Here is a 20,708-nt window from a genome sequence, read left to right on the forward strand (position 1 = left end):
TGCAAAATTTTAGTCCCACCATCAATCTAAGATGAGCAAGAAGCGAGGTAGAGGATCCTTTGCCACAAACCCCACCTACACAAGATCCAATCCCCAACCGCTACATTTACATCGACTCTAATTTTACACGAACAAAGTAGGTTAGGTACTCACTTGATCCAAATAGGAGGGAAGTTCCTTCTCTGCAACAATTTGATGAGGTAGGTTGGATTAACTCTTTCAAAGCTTTCATAAAATCAATTTTGCATCTCCCATTGGGAAAACTATTCCTGATTCGGCTTGGATCTTGAATGATACATTCCAGTGGTACATTGGCATTGGGACTAGAATAATCATATACAACATAAACAAATATCAAGATATAAGTATTTTATGTGAAACACAAATATAAATATATCTATTTATTGAGTTGGGACATGTTGGGTGGAAATTTTTTTGGATTGGATTAAGTTAAAGAAATTCCAATGGAGCCCAAATTGTGTTAGGTTACAATTGCGATATGTTGAGACGATGTTCCATTCGTATTTAAGCTCAATTATAAACCAACAAAACTTGGGGTTAGGTTAAAATTTTGAGATTAATCTAACTCCATTAATTAAACATCAGCTCGGCCTAAATTAGTGACTAGAAAATGGTTAGCCTTATATGGTTCCAATGCAGTCCAACCTAAAGACTCCCATGAGCAAACTCCATTTTCATTATATTTTTGGAGCTATACTATGCTTAGGTAGCAAGGATTCGATTGATTACCTCAAATGGAACTCAAGTGCTTGAAATTGGCTTATATTGCCATTTTGAGAGCCAAAATCTGAAGAGTTAAGACTCGCTCCATTTGTCCAACTAAAAGCCGGTGAGATATAGAGTGGCGTTGGCTCCTATTCTATGAAATCCTTTCTTTTTATTGGTTGATACTCTATCTTGTTAATTCACTTGCATAAGCCAAGTGACAACCATGAGAGCCAAATTGGTGTTCATTGATGTACAAGGGTGGCAAAATGGGATTGGGTTGGGTCAAATATAGGTTGTGATGAAAAATTATCAACCTAAATCCAATCCATTTATTAAACAGTTCAAGATTTAAAATTTGATCCAATCTATCTAATATACAAGTAATCTGCCACAATCTGCTTAACTTGTTTAATAAAAAAAAAGTCTGTCAAAATGTCATGTTAACTTGCGTTAGTATGTGTAAGCTATTTTGATATATAAAATAATTAAGAAAGATAGCTTGTTTGACATTACGGTTGGACCATGAAAAGCAATATCGAAATAAAAGAAAAACAAAACATCTTGCAACATGAATTTAATTTTAGATTACAAATTCCAACACATTAATCTAGATATTACAATGAAGTCAAGCAAAAAACCATCTAAAGTTAAGAGGGAAAAAAAGGTCCTAAAGCATAAGTTTTATTGTAGATTACAAAGTTATGTATTTTTTAGAAAAGTAGAATGATCAACAAAGAAAAAGATTTGCACTATTATATTATCTTGCATATTTTTCTTTGCATCTACTTGATCAAAGATGGAAAGCTTCCTTATCCTCAGCTCTGTGCACCTCTAGTACTCATGAGGCTTCTTTAATTTACTCTGGTCACTGGCACCAACTTCCTTGCCATTGGCTGCAATGAAATCAAAGAAATAGGAAAAAAGATTTGATTTCTGGAAGAAACTTTTTGATTTAATTGGTGAAATCTTTGAAATAAAATCAAGAACAAGAGCAAGGATGAAGACAAACTTCAAATAAACCAAGAGAGAGAAGAGATGCAACTAATTGCAGGGGATAATTGCCGACAGTGATAATGGCAAGGAGTGACCAAGGCCCGAAGGATAGAATTGGAGACAATGGCGTGGCTACGATTGTCAAAGTTGGAATCATTATAAAATTAAGAATAAGAATAGAATATAAACCATATACTATATAACTTATGCATAAGTAACAGCGGAAACGACATGATATGATTTTATCTTCAGCCGTTGGTGTTGAAGTAAAAGAGAAATCAATCACTCACATGTCGCACACTCTTGATATTAAAAGGTCTCTTGTAGCCTATGCCTTGCAGAATTTTTTTGCCTCTTATGATAGAAAAATATGTCTTATTTTATAAAGGCTAGGATAGGGACCCTCTTTTTTTACATTAGACAAACTTTCCACATTCCTTCCATCAAGAAAAGTAAAATGCCATTGTAAAATTTCTTAATATTCCATGAAAACCTTTTGTATTCCATAATTTCTAGTAGGTTATTAGCTATATTTATCATTCTAGTAAATTTATTTAAAATGAGAGTAAATATCTTATTAGTATCCGAGCTACATAAAGTCTCGTAGTGAGACGTTTCTTGTAAAGAGACATAAAATTTCTATATATATTTAGATATTTTGAGCGATCATAATGCCTGTGTGGATGCACATCACTGCTAAAGATATTAGATTCCTAAATATTTAGCTATAATTGTAATTTTAAAAAGATCTGAAAATGTTAATCCATAACTATCCTTTTAAATCTCTTTTCCTTCTCTTTAGAATTTTTTAGAGTCCATATATATTAAGATATCTTTGAATTACAAGTTTTTATTTTCTATCAATGTCAGAATCCCTTTGTTCTATAGAAGGCTTAGCATATTTCAAGCTTTTTAAAAGAGAAATATAATTAGAGTCCTCATATATAGTAATGTTTCAAATTTTTAATACATTATTCTGATTACAGTTTTTGGAATTGAAAAATTAAGAAATTAAACCACTTTTTTTTAAGTGAGTTAAGCTGCTTTATTATAGTTTAAAGGTTAAGAATTAAACGTTAAGGATTTAATAATATATAATGCAATTCCTAGTCTGAACCTTTATTTCTCGGAAAAAGGATGAATATTCATCGGATAATTTCTGGTTAATCATCTGTGTCCAACAAGTCAATAACAAGCTTGAATCAGGACTCTTCTTGCATTGGATAACCATGGCACAAACTGAGTGCTGCCCAATAGACCTTAATTTCCAAATAATTAAACAAGTTGCACTGTGCACGTACCTGATCAAATGATCAAGGTACTTAACTTTCAACACGCTTAAAATTACTGTTAAAAGGCTTAAAATTCTCCACCGAATTGGGAGAAGCTTGTCTGTGCTTGATTAATTTGTTCTTCTGCTGCATGGAATTGGAATCTGAAGAGAAGCACTGAAGATAAGCAGTGGAGTAGATAGCCACAGTTCGGAACAAGACAAAAAAGTAAGCTCCAAAGTTACCTATCCCCTTCACCACCTTTTTGATATGAAGAGGAAAAGAATAACGAGATCTAGATCTGAACTTTGTTGGAGGAAAAAAAACAACTAGGTTGGCTCTTATTCCACGGCAGAAAGAATAAATTATTCTGTCCCATTGTAATATATACTGGCGGACTTGGGACTTTTTAGCTGCCTTGGATCCTCTGGGATTGGAGGTTCATCAAAAGCTGGGTGTGCTTCTTTTTACGTGAATCCAGTGATACAATCTCTGTGAGCTCACGCATCACTTCTTTTGCACAGTTGGAGTTCCCGTGAAAGGAAATGTGCTTTTGCTTTTCCTCCTTTGGTCACCAATGACACTGTGAGTGAGTAAAATTTGATGGTGAAGCTTGTCTGGAGAATACAGACACTATAAAGTTGGTATAAGTTTGGATAATTTATTACATATAGAATGGTGGGAGCTAAGTGATTTCTCCATTGGTCCTAAGAATATAGTCGTTAAGCACATGAGATCACACTTTTGGCTAGTGGCTTTCAGTCAAAAAAGACATTCATTCTTTTGTACAAAAGAAAAAGATAAAAAAAAGTAGGTGCTCCTCCTCTAGGAAAGGCTTGGTATTAATCTTTGGTCTGCGTGATATTTTATTTTTCCTCTCTCAAAATGGGAGCTAGAATAAGGATTTTTTGACATGTAGAAACAAAGTGCAATCAATGTTATGCCGTGCTTCCCATGCCATCTATCATTTGCAAAACAAGTCGTCTAAGGTATCATTCCCTAGAGAACCAAAGTGGTTTTTTAACTCATTTAACATCTAGGGAAGACGAAAAATTAGTTTATTGATGTTTTTTTCAGAAGTTTGAGAGTGGTGGTTGTAAGTAATGAGTATTAATTTCAACAGTAGTGTTAAAAAGTTGATTTCTTACAAGAAATTCCTCTATCCACTAGATATGCAGCTTTTGGGCATTTATTTGATATAACAGCGTTCTTCGACGAAGCTAAGGGCTGCATGGAAGGATCTAATATGGACCTGGGAGCAACCACGATAATTTTTGAAGGGGATTCTAACATTGCGATCTCATGTCCAGCAGCCCAGAATGATGGATCTCACCCTTTACTATTGCATATCTAGAGGCTCGCAACTTCCATCATTGCTTTTGAAACCAAGTATTTCTGTAGTGAAAAATGGCGAATAAGTCGACCACTCGGGGGCGACGCTCTCCGAGTCCAGCTCTCCTGTTACTTACCAGCTTACAGAAATATGACCTTGATTATTATGATTAGCTGACTGACATAAACTGATATCTTTTAATATAAACCAATGATGAATTGATACATATCCCTTTTTTATTTTTATAATATCCTCTGTATTAATTTTTATATAGTTAATATTAGAATTACTCTATAACTATAATATGATCATTATTCTTTGTTGGGACCATTCAACCGAGCTCCGACTCTGACTCTACATCGGCCTTATGAATATATTACTCCGACTAACAATCAGTTTACCGACCGACAGTCGGCTATTATCAACCAGTAACGGACAACTCGGTTAACCTCCGATCGAAGACCATCGGCCTATCAGAGTTACCGACCGATGCTCATTCGGATCTTCAGGACTACCGACTTACTATTATTATCGATATATAGTCGGTCTATCTTCTCAACATACCTAATCGTTATAAACGGTTATCGATTATGTGTCACGGTCATTAGTGGGCATAAACAACCCATTAACTCCATGATTATGATCCGATAATTTAGTACCATAAAAAGTGGGACCACGTGCTCGACGGTTACATCAAAATTAATTATAAAAAGGAGGTAAATAAACAGTATGGGTAAGACAATTCTGGATTGAGACTCTATCATTTCAAATACTCTTATATGCTATTCACCACTCCCCGCTAACTTAAGTATCGGAGGGTCTCCGTCGGACACAATTTCGATCTGTGAGAACTTTGTTTTGCAGGTGCCCTTCACCGGTGACAAGCGACAGGAGATTGGCACGCCAGAAAAGGGGGCAAACTATAATCAACCATACCGAAAATCAGAGCCCAGCACTCAACGAGATCGGTGAGACAGTCTTCTCATCGGGAAGATGTTCTTCTCCCACCTTCAATGGTAGAGCCCAGTTCTTCGCATCCTATGGTCACAACGGACGCGTAAATTGCTGTGCTCATGCAGTAAATGAAAGTATTAACGAAGGCGGTTCAAAGCCTCCAGCAGCAGCAAATCCAGCAGCAGTAGCAGCCACTGGTGGAGGAGTCGGTGGCTCATTCCGTGCCATCTAGGCGCAGGCGCCGTCCTCTACGATGCTCACCTTCTTCTTCTCCAAAGCAGCGATCGTCTAGACACTCTCACCAAGACGGACAGTAATGTTCTCGGCACTCCCATCGTGCAACCCATCATTCGCAACGTTCTCCCTCTCCTTCTCGTGCATACAATATCAGGAAAGGAAAACGACCGCGGACTCCTTCTGCTTCTCCCTCTTCAAGTTCTTCAGGGGGTTCTATCCCTGGAGTTTTTCAGCAATGATGGCTTCACAACTACGAATGCAAGTTCAAAGAGATTGATCGTCAGCTTGTCTGACTTTAGGTAGAAGGTCGGAAGTCTTCCAATGACTATGATTTTCACACTGCCCAGTCTCTCTCTCAACGCATCCTGGATGAACCAATTCTCTCTCGATTTAAGATACCGCAGATGGAGCCATACGATGGCTCCACCGACCCGATCGATCATCTGAAGAGCTATAAGGCTCTCATGATGATTCAGGGGGCAACCGACATCCTCTTATGCATCGATTTTCTGGCAACTATTCGGAAGGCTGCTCGAGCCTGGTATTCTGGGCTTCAGCCAGAGAGCATTTACTCCTTCGAGCAGCTTGAGCATTCTTTCGTGGCCCACTTCAGTACTAGCTGAAGGCCGCGATAAACATCAGACAGTCTCTTCTCCATCAAGCAAAGTGAGACAGAAATGTTGAGAGACTTTGTGGCTCGTTTCAATGCAATCACAGTTGAGGTTAGAGATCTCAATGAAGACATGACGATATCGGCCATAAAGAGAGGTCTTAGAGGATCGAGATTCATCTACTCTCTATACAAGACTCTCTCTTGGATCTATACTGAACTTCTAGAGCACGCGTACAAGTATATTCACGTAGATAAAGCTGCTTCTGACCGATGCCAAACAGACGAAAAAGGTCAGAAGAAGAAACAAAAGAAAAGTGAAGCTCCGACCGAATCAAATAGGCCGACTATTAATAAGGGAGCTTCACCTCAACGACAGAGTCCGAAGTCAAACAGCTACGGTAGGTATGACTCCTATACTCTTCTTTCTGCTCTCCATGTACAAATTCTGATGGAGATCGAAGGAGAAGAATACTTATAACACTCTCCACCAATAAAAGCATCGTCGAGGAGCCAAGATAGTAAGAAGTACTGTTGGTTCTATTGTGATCATGGTCATGATACCGAACAGTGTATCCAGCTCAGGGATGAGATAGAGATCCTAATTCGATGAGATTACCTCAAAAAATTTCGACGTGATCGTCCGACTCAACCTCCTACCAACCAACAACCTCAGCCGCAAGCTGAGGAAACACTCAACAATCAACCAATGGCGGGAGTAATCAACATGATCTCCGGACGATAGAAGAACTGGGGGGCAACTTCTAGAGAAGAGTCGGCGAAGAAGCGATAACTCGATAATATAATAACTTTTTCGAAAGATGATGTTCGGAGAATACAAACTCTCCATAATAATGCTGTCGTTGTCTTGATAATGATAGCAAATTATGATACAAAAAAAAATTTAGTGGATAATGGAAGCTTGACGGATATTTTATTTTTCTCGATTTTCTCTCGAATATGACTACCGACTGATCGACTCAGGAGAGTCTCGACGCTATTAGTCAGTTTCACTGGGGATGCAGTTACCGTGGAAGAAAAAATTACTCTCCCACTAACTGTCAGAACAAATCTATGACAGAGTACTATTCTCTTAACATTTACGATTGTCTGAAATCTTTCGACTTATAATGCTATACTCAGACGACATACACTTAATGCTCTGAGAGTAGTAGTCTCACTTATCATCTACTAGTCTGATTTTCGATAAGAAATGGAGTCAGAGATATGCATGGAGATCAATAACGTGTCCAATGTTGCTTCCTGATTTTCACACAGAATAATCAATCTAAAGACTCTTTGTCCGTCGATAAATTGGATCAAAGAAAGAATAAAGAAAGGGGTGAACCAACCGAGTAGTTGGTTTTTATCCCACTAAAAGAAGAAGAACCTGAGAAGATGATCCAAATTGGATCGCAGTTGCCTGATCCGGAGCGACAACAACTAATAAATCTGCTAAGAGCAAATGCTGATATTTTTGCTTGGTCAGCTACTGACATACCAGGCATTCCTCCAGAGGTAATAACCCATCAACTAAACATTGATCCAAAAGTTAAGCTGGTGAGACAAAAGAAAAAGTCTTTTGCACCTGAAAGGCAGAAGATCATCAACGAAGAAGTCGACAAGCTCCTCGCAGCTGGCTACATCAGGAAAGCTAATTATCCTGATTGACTCGCCAATGTAGTAATGATGAGAAAGGCCAATAGGAAGTGGAGGATTTACATCGACTATACGAATCTGAATGAAGCTTGTTCGAAGGACAGTTTTCTCTGTCGAAAATTGATCAATTGATTGATGCAACTTCTGGACACTGATTTCTGAGCTTCATGGACATCTTTGCAGGCTACAATCAGATTCGGATGGTACCTGAAGATGAAGAGCACACAGCCTTCGTAACCGACAAAGACATATACTATTATAAAGTAATACCGTTCGGTTTAAAAAATGCCAGAGTGACTTACCAATGGCTAATAAACAAGATATTCAAGGTGCAAATTGGACGAAATATGAAAGTCTATGTAAATGATATGCTGGTGAAGAGCTCTCAAACTACTGATCATGTTTGGGATCTGGAAGAAGCCTTCAGTACACTTCGACGATATCAGATGAAGTTGAATCTGACTAAGTGTGCGTTCGGGGTAACTTCTGAAATATTTCTTAGATTTTTTATATCACAACGAAGAATTGAAGTCAATCTCAAAAAAATAAAGTCTATCATCAACATAAAGCATCCAAGCTCCAAAAAAGAGATACAACAACTTAATTGAAGAATCGCCACACTCAATCAATTCATATTAAGGTCGGTAGAAAGATGCTTGTCCTTCTTCAAGATCTTGAGACAATCAAACGACTTCATATGGTCAGAGGAGTATCGACAATCTTTCGAAGATCTAAAAAGATATTTAACATCTCCACCGCTACTCACAAAATCAAAGGTTGGAGAAACTTTATATCTCTACTTGGCAACTTCGATGGAAATAGTTAGTTCGATACTTATTCAAGAGGATAAAAATCGAATTCAATGATCGATCTACTATACTAGCAAGATGCTTCACAATGCCGAAATAAGATATTCAAGAGTGAAAAAAATGATCTACACTCTAATCATATCATCACAATGACTTCATCTATATTTCCAAGCACATTCTATCACCGTCTTGATAGATCAGCCATTGAAGGCAATCTTACACCGACCTAATATATCGGATCAAATGACAAAGTGGGCAATAAAGCTTGACGAGTTTAATATTCAATATCGTCCACATCCATTGATGATGGCACAAGTTTTGGCTGACTTCGTCGTCGAATGTATAATATCTAATAATAATCCTGAGGATGAAACTAATGACAAGATAAAGCAAACTACAACTCCCAAGCTCAACTTAACATCGGCATGGGTACTACATATTGATGGAGAATCTAACGCATAAGACAGTGGAGTTGGTCTGATCCTCACCAATTTCAAAGGAATTATAACTGAATATGCTCTTTGATTTAATTTCAAAGCTTCGAATAACCAAGCTGGATATGAAGCACTCTTAGCCGACTTAAAAATTATCAAAGAGCTTGACATCGACAACTTGAAGGTCTTCACCAACTCATAATTGATTATCAGGCAGGTCAAAGGTGAATTTAAATTTTGAGACCCTATTATGATGAAGTATCTTCAGAAGGTGAAAGATCTTACATCTACTTTGAAGTATTTTGAGATCTTTCACGTCCTAAAAGCAGAAAATGCTCGAGCTGACGCACTTTCACGACTTGCAACCACTTCTTTCAACTCGCTGGATCGGACATTCGTCAAATGTCTTGAATAGCCGAGTATTGATAAAGTCGAAGAAGTGCTATAACTCAATGATGAGCCAAACTGGATGGATCTGATTATCCAGTACTTGACTGATGGAACTCTACTTACGGATCCCCCAAAAGTCAAACGACTCAGATGGACGGCCTAGCAATACATTTTGATGAATGGTCAACTATATAAGAGGTCGTTCTCTCTTCTCTTACTGAAGTGTTTGGAACCGATAGATACCAACTATACACTCAGAGAAGTTCACGAAAGGATTTGTGAAAATCATTTGGGGGTAAATCTTTAGCTTACATAGTCTTACGATAAGGATATTATTAGTCCACCATGAAGAAAGATGCAGCTGAACTTGTTTGAAGGTGTGAACTATGTCAGAAATATACAAATATACAACATCAACTGGTTAGTCAGTCGATATCAGTTGTTGCACCATGATCCTTCACATAATGAAAAATTGACATAATTGATCCTTTCCCTCTGGCATCTGATCATAGAAAGTTCATAGTGGTCATCATTGATTACTTCACCAAATGGGTGGAAGCTGAATCTCTGACATAAATCATTGAAAATAAGATGAAAGACTTCATTCAGAAATCAATCATATATAGACTCGATCTACCACATACCATCATCACTGACAATGATCGACAATTCGACAATCAAAACTTTAAAGAGTTCTGTGCGAAATTTTATATTACGTACAAACTCACATCAATCGACCATCCACAATCCAATGGTGAAGTAAAAATGACAAACCGAACAATCTTGCATGGATTCAAAACCAGATTGAATGAAGCTAAAGACCTCTGAGTGAAAGAATTATATCCGATCTTATGGGCACACCGAACGACTCCTCGTATACCAACGAAAAAATTGCCATTCAACATAGCTTATGGAATAGAAGTGATGATCTCACTTGAGATCGGACTACCATCAATAAGAGTAGAGCAATACAGTGAGCCGAGCAATTCAGAATGTCGGAGAGCCGATCTAGACTTACTTCCAGAAGTCCGACAGCAAGTTCAAGTTCGGATGGCAGCATATCGGTAAAGAGTATTCCGATATTATAATTCAAAAGTTAAACTGAAGGTCTTCCATCTAGGAGACCTGATCCTAAGAAAGACAGAAGTCTCAAAGCCTTTGGATCAGAAGAAATTATCTTCAAATTGGGAAGGACTCTACAGAATAATTGAGATACTTAGATCGGATGCATATCGACTGAAAACTCTTGAGAGAACAGCTATTCTTCGAACGTGGAATGCTGACAACTTAAAGATGTATTATCAATAAATATTCATATGTACAGTACACAGAATGAAACATTGAATTTCAGAATCATAAAAGTTTCGACCAACTACAAAGTGGTAATGGACCAATAAATGGACAATCAATTCCTATTGACTATATTTTAGTTTTCCACTGCAAAAACCAACACATCAACTATATATTGATTTTCACTGTAAAAATCGATATACCGACTGTATCTCAGTACCGATTATATCTCGACTTTTCACTGTAAAAGTTGACTCTAGTCGAATGACTATTTATGCCGACTTAGTTTTAACTAAGCAGAATGCTATGCCAATACGATCCAGGTCGAATTGAAACTATACCGATTTGACTACGGTCAGTCGAAAGATATTCGGCTTGCCACTGTTTATCAAATAACTAGATATACTGACTTGACTATGGTCAGTCAAAGGATATTCAGCTTATTATTGTTTATCCTAATACCTAAAAGATAAAGTACGTCAATTGATATTCGACTAACGGATGATTCTACAATTACTATCAAATGTTCGATTTGTCAATCGATCTTCGATTGTCAAACTACGACATTGCAAGTAGACACACAGAAAAGAAAGAATTGGTACTTAAAAAATTTTCTTTCATTCATTGAAAGAAAAGTTATAAAATTGGACTAAAGTTTGATTATAAATTTTTTTATTACAAAAAAAAATAAAAATATTACACCGATTACCAGTCGTGGTCTTCATCTCCGTGCTCCGACGTAGCATCGGTGACTGGAACAGCTTCTAGTGCAATCGGTGCATTGCCTTTAGTCGATGCGGCCCCTTCTTTAGCAGCTTCATCTCCCAAGCCAGGAAGAATGATGCTACTCAAGTTCAGATCCAGATATAACTTTTCGACCGCATCTCGACCGTCCTCATATCCGACATAATAAGAAGCATTTTTGCCTTCGAGAATTTTTTCTTTAAACTCTTTAGAACTTTTGAAGTTATTGACTTCATTTCCCAAGGCTTCCCTCAGTAACTCTGCTTCAACCCGTACGGAGGCCGACTCAGCATTGGCCCATGCCAACCTTTCCAGGATGGCCCGATGCCTTCCACGTTCGGCTTCAAATTCATCAATGTACCCATCCCTCTCTCATCGAAGCCGATGGATGGAGTATTTTTTCCTCTTGATTCCTAACTCAAGAGACGAAATATTTTGGCGAGCCGACTCAAGTTTGGCTCCAGAAGATTGTAGATCGACGGTCAAATGGGAGACTTCTTCCTGAAGTTTTGCCTTCCGCTCAATCACCAACTGGAGTTGTTCGAGGGCAGCCATCTTCTTAGCATTGGTGACCGCCACTTTGTCCATCCAGGGTCGATAAAAATCAGCAATCTTTCGATAGCCGACCTCCAGGTCGTGCATGTTATGTGCCCACTGAAAGCAGAAGATGAATCAAGTTAGATCAAAAGAAAAAAAAGAAGATATGTTGAAGAACTTACCTCGAGTATCATCGGGTAGAAGGAAGAAAATATTTCGACGACCGTCCTGTTCTTTCTGTTCTCCCGATCAGTCAGCAGAAGAGCAGCTTGGATGAGTCGCTTGGCCAATGCTGGATTGGCCAAGGCCGACTCACCCTCGGGGATCCTAATATCAAAAAGGATGGGAAGCCCCGATGACCCATCATCTGCTGAGGTCGCAGGTGCCTTCCCCCGATCTCCGGTCAGTAGCTCCGCACTCTGCTGATGGAGCCGTCGATGGTACTGCTGCAGCTTCATCCTCTCCCACCATCCTATCTTCAGTGGACGGTGCCTCAGGAAGTGTTGTCAGGGCCGACAACACCAGAACTGGCTCGAGAGCCATTTCCAACAGAATGTCGGATTTCCTTACTGGTGTAGATGGAGTGGCAACCCGACTCTTCTTCAGCGATCGAGAAGGACCAGCTTCAGACGCTACCTTCTTCTTGGTAGCATGTAGACGAATATCGGCAGATAACACTCATGTCCTCGACTACATAGCTGTAATCAGAATAAAAAATCAATACAATTCGAAAACAAACAGAAGCAAAAAGTAAACAGCTAACTATGTTATATCTAAAGAAGTGATCGAACTAAGTCCGGCATCATAGAGAACTTGTTCGGTCATCAGCTCTCACTGCAGTGGAACTGCCATATCTTTCAATTGATGAAAATCTTTTCGATCATCGACCTCCACCCGACTATTCTTGTTGGGGCCGGTCCTTAAATCATCCTAGCATGAAGGAAAGTCTCAAGAAAAAAGAGAAGAAATAAAGAAAAATTTATTTTTTCATCCATGAATGGATAATGGAAGACCGGTGATAAAAAAAAGATCTTTTCTCGGGTTGAAAAACCACCAACTCTTGGCCTTAGCATGAGGACGAAGGACAAAAAAAATTTGGAAGAGAGAAAGATGAGGCTCAGTCGGTATGAGCCGACATAGCAAAGCAAAACTGATGATCAGTCGGATGGAGTTCGGAGCTAGCTGAACAAGATAGAGACCGTAATAGTCAAGAAGATTCCGGACGAACTCTAGAATCAAGAATCGAAGACCAGCCTGAAGGTCTTCGACATAAAATGCGATCTGATCCGAAGGAGGAGAGTTAATCCGACCGTCTGCGCTAGGAGCAAAGAGCTGATATTACTCTAGAATACGATACTGCTTTCGGAGCCATTCAATATTGGGTACGGATAGGAAAGAAGCCTCCACTTTCGGATCCGAAGGAGAGTCATCTGTCGGATTCCCCGACCAACTATCCCAAGAAGTTTTTCTACCAGCCATGAAGAGCAGAAAATTAAAAAGAGAGAAGGAGAATCCTAAGGGGAAGAAAATCCAAGGAAAAAGATAAGAGAACTCAACCTGAAGCTAAAGAGGGACGAAGAAAAAACCCTTGAGCTCCTAGTACTGGGGTGATCTTCCAGTAGAACCTTCCACTGCAGAGGATGGTAACAAATGCAAAATAAAAGTCTGGTTGAAAGCAACTTCATATATATAGGATCCCTCAACAGTTCGGATGAAATCGGTCAAATCTGAATCTTCTCAGATGTCGACACGTGGCAACATCTAAACCGACCATTGGTCGGATGGTTCAACGCACCTGCTCCTGATCATGCCACCTCACCATTATCCACGTGAACAGCTCCAATCCAATGATGTTTGGATATGTAGCCAAGATCTATTAGTCAGAATCAAATCATCCGGATGTCCTAGACGTCAAATTATCTTATCGAAATGATAGCCCAATAATAATTTCACAGCTATCGAAACAGCAAAACAGTTGAGGATTTTTCGTATTTCAAAAACTCATAAAGACCAGCAGCTGAATCGGAGCTCGATGCAACACGTGATGACTCTCTTCGTCCAACGTGATAGAACATATGATGATATACACGTCGGACCACCTTGGATTTGAGAGTGGGGGGCAACTGTTGAGACCATTCAACCGACCCCCGACTCTGACTCTACATCGGTCTTATAAACACATTACTCCGACTAACAATCAATTTACCGACTGACAGTCGGTTATTATCAACCAATAACGGACAATTCAGTTAATCTCTGATCGAAAACTATCGACATATCAGAGTTACCGACCGATGCTCATTCAGATCTCCAGGACTACCGACTTACCACTATTACCGACATATAATCGGTCTATTTTCTCAACGCATCTAACCATTATAAACGATTATCGATTACGTGTCATGATCATTAGTAGGCATAAACAACCTATTAACTCTATGATTATGATCCGATAATTTAGCGCCATAAAAAGTGGGACCACGTATTCGACGGTTACATCAGAATCATCTATAAAATGGAGATAAATGAACAGCACAGATAAAGCAATTTTGAATTGAGACTCTACCATTTCAAATACTCTTATCTGTTGTTCATCACTCCCCATTGATTTAAGCATCGAAGGATCTTTATCGGATACAATTTCGATCTGTGATTATTTTGTTTTACAGGTGCTCTTCATCAATGATAGACGACAGAGAATTGACCGCAACATTCTTATTTGTACTATATACATATTATCAATATGTTGACTAAATGTACCGCAATCGAGATGAACAAAGTCTCGTTCATCTCCTTATTGTCGTCCAACCATGGTGATACATGAGATATGCAACACACAAAACCTTGCTTCCAAGAAAAGGTTAATTAACCTAAGATCAATAAGGTGCTGACGGACTTATTCTGATACACAAGTCATCCGCCATCTTTTTACCTCTTTCTACTGTGAAGTCAAAATCAGAGCTTGGTAATTCTCTCTACCGACATACTTTGCTGGGTCATTTAACCTTTCCATGGCTTCCTGCTCTGGAACCTCTTCACAGTTAACTTGTCCCTAGTTCCAAGGAATCCAAAGCACTTGTTGTCCTATTATCAACCACATACAAGTATGCAAATACTAAACTATCTCATCATGCACGAGATATACCCATGGAAGCTCCAGAACAATCCCTACGGACATACCCCACAAAGTGACCTAACTTTTATTCTATACTTGAAAGCAAGAAAAATCTCCCGCACTTTAAGCACATCACTCCTATAACCAAATCCGATCAAAGATCCACTCCTTAAACCAACAATAATACAAAATTACCATAATTTTTATTCCGGTCGTGTACCACTCGTCGTCCTTAATCCTTTCTTTTATTCCACTGGAATATCTCAAAAGCCTAGTTGCTTTTGGCTCGACTCCCTCCCCACCAACTCTTAAACAAAACAAAGTAAACAAATGGAACAAGGTATATATAAAGCTCAAGAAACTTTAGCAAATTAAGTATAAATCGCTAGAGAATAAACCTATAACTCCACAAACTCCAGAACACTAGCATGACCAATAGAAACAAGCCATGTACACGATATTGAAGAGCAGTATTGCTTGCATGGCTTGCAACCATTGTTCCCAGCTACAATGGATGTTTGAACCCACGCATCAAAGATATTGTTTCCAACGCCACCACCCCACCATAGTCCCATACCACTCACCCTCTCTCGATGAGGCAAACTAGAATGGGATACAGTCTGTTCATGAACACTCACCCATTACCCATCCCTCTCTCTCTCTCTCGCATCAGATTCCCTCCTCCTCTCTATATAAACCCCTTCAATCTCTCCACCTCCACTCCGTCTCCCACCACCCAACCCGCATTCTCTCTCTCTCTCTCTCCCTCCTTATTTCTTCCTCATTGCGATGGCTGGCCCACCCGCACTACTAGTACTGCTACTAGTAGTAGCAGCAGCCGCGGAATCCGGGCGTACCACCGCCACCCCAGACGGTTGCGCCGCCCCGGCGGACAGCGGCTCCACCCTCCGTGTCCTCCACGCCTTCGGCCCTTGCTCCCCCTTCCACTCCCCCTCCGCCTCCTGGGAGGACACCATCCTCGACCTCCTCTCCCGCGATGACTCTCGCTTCCTCTACCTGGCCTCCCTCGCCACCGCCCGCCGCTCCTTCGTCCCCATCGCCTCCGGCCGTCAGCTCCTCCAGACCCCCACCTACATCGTCCGCGCCCGTCTCGGCTCCCCTCCCCAGTCCCTCCTCCTTGCCGTCGACACCAGCAGCGACGTTGCTTGGCTCCCCTGCTCCGGTTGCGCCGGCTGCTCCCCCTCCTCCGATGCCCCTCCCTTTGACACCTCTCGCTCCACCACCTACCGCCCCGTCCCCTGCGGCTCTCAGCCGTGCTCGCAGGTCCCCAACCCCACCTGCCCCGCCGGCGCCAAAGCCTGCGGTTTCAACCTCACCTACGGCTCCTCCTCCCTCCTCGCCGTACTATCCCAGGACTCCCTCTCCCTCGCCACCGACGTCGTCCCCGGCTACACCTTCGGCTGCCTCCAGAAGGCCGCCGGCCCCGCCGTGCCCCCGCACGGCCTCCTCGGCCTCGGCCGCGGCCCGCTCTCCTTCATCTCCCAAACCAAGAACCTCTATGCCTCCACCTTCTCCTACTGCCTCCCCAGCTTCAAGTCCCTCAACTTCTCCGGCACGCTCCGCCTCGGCCCCGCCGGCCAGCCCAAGTCGATCAAAACCACTCCACTCCGCTCCAGCCCCCGCCGCTCTTCTCTCTACTTCGTCGACCTGGTCGGAATCCGCGTCGGCCGCAAGGTGGTCGACATCCCGCCGGCGGCGATCGCCTTCGACGCTTCCACCGGCGCGGGGACCATCTTCGATTCGGGCACCATGTTCACCCGCCTGGTGGCGCCCGCGTACGCGGCGGTGCGGGACGAGTTCCGGCGCCGGGTGCGAGGCGCCGGCGACGTGACGTCCCTCGGCGGCTTCGACACGTGCTACGCCGGGCCCATCAACCCGCCGGCGATAACGTTTCTGTTCGCCGGGATGAACGTGACGCTGCCGGCGGACAATTACTTGATTCACAGCACGGCGGGGTCGCTAACGTGCTTGGCGATGGCAGCGGCGCCGGACAACGTGAACTCGGTGCTCAACGTGATCGCCAGCATGCAGCAGATGAACCACCGGGTGTACTTCGACGTGGCCAACGGCAGGCTGGGCGTGGCCCGTGAGCTCTGTACCGTTTAAAAAAAAGATGGATTCCTTCTGAGAACGTGATAGGTCTTATCGTAGCCGTTTTCTTTTTATTATTATATTATTTAGGATTGGGTTTCAATTTTTTTACTACTACTGTGACTAATTGCTATTGTTGCTGTTCTTGTTGTTGTTATGGTTGCTGGCCGCTGCTACTCTCCTTGTAGTGTGGTGTAGCGTAATGTGCCCTGCTAGAGGGCTGGGCTACTACTGTATCAGCAGATCAAAGGTGTTGTCAGCTGGTTTCATGTGTTTATCTTTTGGGTAACAGTAGCGGGTCCAGGAAAAGATTCTATGGCTTGTGAGAATTACTTGTTACCATTTCTCCGCTTTGTTTTTTTTTTTTTTTTTTTTGGACTGTTGGATGACGTGTCTGCTTGGCCGACAGAGAGACAGATGGGAGGGGTCACGGGCATAGAATTGATGCTCGAAGTGACTGCATCTTATGGGTTCGAGTGTAGGCGTAGGACGAGGAAAAAGATTGTGATAGCTGCGCTATGGGCCCAGGCTATCGCTTAGAGGGCGGTGGCCCGTCCCAAGCCAGAGCGGCAAAGGAGGGGTGGTCTTCTTCCCCTCTTTGCGCTAGCAGGCCGTGCCTGCCTTCCATGGCTTCCTTCCGCCGTTTTCTCCTCTCTAGCTCGCCACCTTCGCTCTCCTGCGAACGCACGCCATGTTGAGACCTCCCCCTATTCCACCATCTCGCGCACCTTCTTCCCCTCTCGTGCGAAAATTTAGATACCCCTGATGTTAAGATTAGTCATTAGTCATAATAGTGGATGCAAACTATTATCATCATCAAGTTGTGGAGTACAAAGTAATCTGAGTCCTAGAATCTTCTAATAAAATTTGTGAAGCTCGTAATGTATATATAACAAAATCCCTTTTGTATTCTCTTTCTTTTTCTCTAGTAACCTCTTCCTTCTCTTTGAGCTAGCCCTAAAGGGACACCTCCCTCCCACCCTATAACAAGAAATAAGGTAAAATAAGTGATCTATTTCCCCTGCAACGATGATAGTTAGTTTAGAAATTAGAATTTTTAAAATTTTAGAGAATTCTAAAAATTATTTTAAAATATCAGTATGCTTACATGTGTATGGTTTTGGGTTATTAGGTCTTGAAGAATGGCAGTAAGGTAATTAGATTACTTGATTGTTGACATTTCCAAAATAAGCGGCTCAACGCTTCACATGTTTTATAATTTTTATTAAAAATTAATAAAATAATTTTTATAATTTCTGTTTTTATTTGAGTAAATAGTCAAGTATGTTATGTTTTATTTTTGAAAACAATATTACACACACACACGCACACACAAATGAGTTATTTTGAATGTATAATCTATTTTAGAAAAATATGATTGGATAACTTATGAAATGCTTCTGTATTTACATATTTGGCATGACTATGATCTAATCCACCAATAGAGATTGTACGTCGGCCCTATTATTTGTTGTCGGTTATATGTTTTTGTTTTTTATTATTTGATCTATCCATTGGATTGCATGGTCATAGCTAAATATTGAATTTAATATTAATTTATAAAAAGTATACTCTTGAAAAGAAAAATGAGTATTATTCTTTGATATTTGATAAGAATTAAATTTTGCTAAACCAATAATATGTTATTATACTTGATTAGTTATTTGTTGAAATTCTCTAACCAAGGTATTTTGTGGCTTATTGGAGCGGTGTAACTCAATTTTCTTTATTTTTTAATATTCAGAGTTACGATTGGTCGTGAGACTTGGGAGAGAAAGCTAGATTGCTTAAAATATTTAATATATCTTAATTCTTGAGGATTAAAATTATCTTATTATTGATTTAAACTTTATTATGAAATGATTAAATTTGTTGTTCATATAGCTTTGCACTTGTTTATTTTATAGGTATATGGTGTTTGTTATGCTCATGATTTGAGTAAGAATATGTGATGATTTATGTAAGTGTGTATTTAGTAGCACATTAGTTATTTACTGAAAAAATGTTGGATATTCATATAAGATTGAAGAATCTAAATAATATATTTTACTTAATCTTTTTAGGTAAGGTCTTTAATTATTACAAGCATCAAAATTGATCCAATCCATAATCTATGTGGACTAAAGGATGCCGTAGTATAAATTTATTAGGATAGATTGTGCTGTGGTGGTGATCATATGATGGATTAATCGCATAAGGAGCGTAATGCTATCTGGCCTTATGTGATATATATATTTTCCTTCCAACCGATGGAGAGCGAGAGAGAGAGAGTTGTGAGAGAGCCTAGCTGGTTGGAAGACCATGAGGGGGCATCCTAGGTATCTTCAGCCAACATTAATTACTGAACTGCTTCTTAAGGATTACTTAACTGTGCCTCAGATTTTTTTTTTATATATATATTGCACACTGACATGGCATTCCTGCCGGAAGGAATCCAATGTAAAATAGGCGAAAGTATCTTCACCTGGAGGGCAATGCAGTACTCTGCTTGTCGTGCAAACCCTGAAGCCTCTTTTGTATCTTTATCACATTATTGCGTCTATGATTGCTTTCTATAAATACATCCCTCTTCTTTTAGATCTTCCACTTTAATACGAAAAAGAAGTGGAATGCACCAATGAAAAATAAGAGTGCACATATAAATTTATCTGAATGATAGCATAATCCTCATCAACTCCGTCCTAAATGAGGAGGACCTGGTTCACCTCTAGGATGATTGCTATTACACATAAAAAGAAAAAAAAAAAGGAGGAGGAAAAAAGGATTCAATTCATTCCAAGTCCATGATGGATCTGATCATGTGATGATTTTTCATCAGAAATCGAGTACAGAGTTTCAATATCTTGTACCATACCTTTTTGAGTCATCAGTGCTTTCTTGTCTCGGCTTGGTGGTACACATGAAAGGCTAAGGCCTGCGACCCTTTTGTTTTCCTTGTCTGATGGAGCACTTGAAACTTTTTTGAAAGTTTTCAGACGGGCAGGCAAAGAGCATCCAGTTACAGTGTGAGGAGCTTTTAACCAGCGGCAAAGATTAATTTGAACTTGGATTGGAGTACATTGTTAGCGGCCTTCATGAGAAGCGCTCCAATCCTTTTCTCTGACGTCTTGGCCATCTTGCCTTCTGTCAGATTCCTTTAGTTTTGCGCTGGTTGATAAAACTAATGCATTTTCAAATGAGTAGTGCCTCCAAAATAAAGTGTCTTCAGCTCCCTCAAAAAGAATGGTGCACTTTGATAAAATTCTCCATCTGGCTTCTTCTACTCTTCTTGGTTCAGTGGCAAATCTCTCAATCTTGTTGTCCGCTAAGCATTTCGTCAATAGCAGAGATGGTGTCCCAATCAAGCTAGGATTACTTTGAAGTTCTACCATTTAAATGCCTACAACTGAACACAAGGGAATTCAAGTATTGAAAGTTTGCTCTGGTTGTATGTAGCCCGCACAAGTTTTCATAGTGACCTAGAAATGTTCTTTTAAACCATTCTCACCTAC

The 20,708-nt window shown here is 40.4% G+C and overlaps 1 protein-coding gene across 1 annotated transcript; it reads left to right on the plus strand.

Moving 5' to 3' along the window:
• The first annotated feature begins 15,810 nt into the window (after positions 1-15,810).
• LOC105049122 (aspartyl protease AED3) lies at positions 15,811-17,999 on the plus strand. Its single transcript, XM_010928681.4, has one exon. The coding sequence runs from the start codon at positions 15,895-15,897 to the stop codon at positions 17,230-17,232; it is 1,338 nt and encodes a 445-aa protein (XP_010926983.1). The 5' UTR covers positions 15,811-15,894; the 3' UTR covers positions 17,233-17,999.
• Positions 18,000-20,708: the final 2,709 nt, after the last annotated feature.

Source organism: Elaeis guineensis, chromosome 7, assembly GCF_000442705.2.
Source record: "Elaeis guineensis isolate ETL-2024a chromosome 7, EG11, whole genome shotgun sequence".
Classification (NCBI taxonomy): Eukaryota; Viridiplantae; Streptophyta; class Magnoliopsida; order Arecales; family Arecaceae; genus Elaeis; species Elaeis guineensis.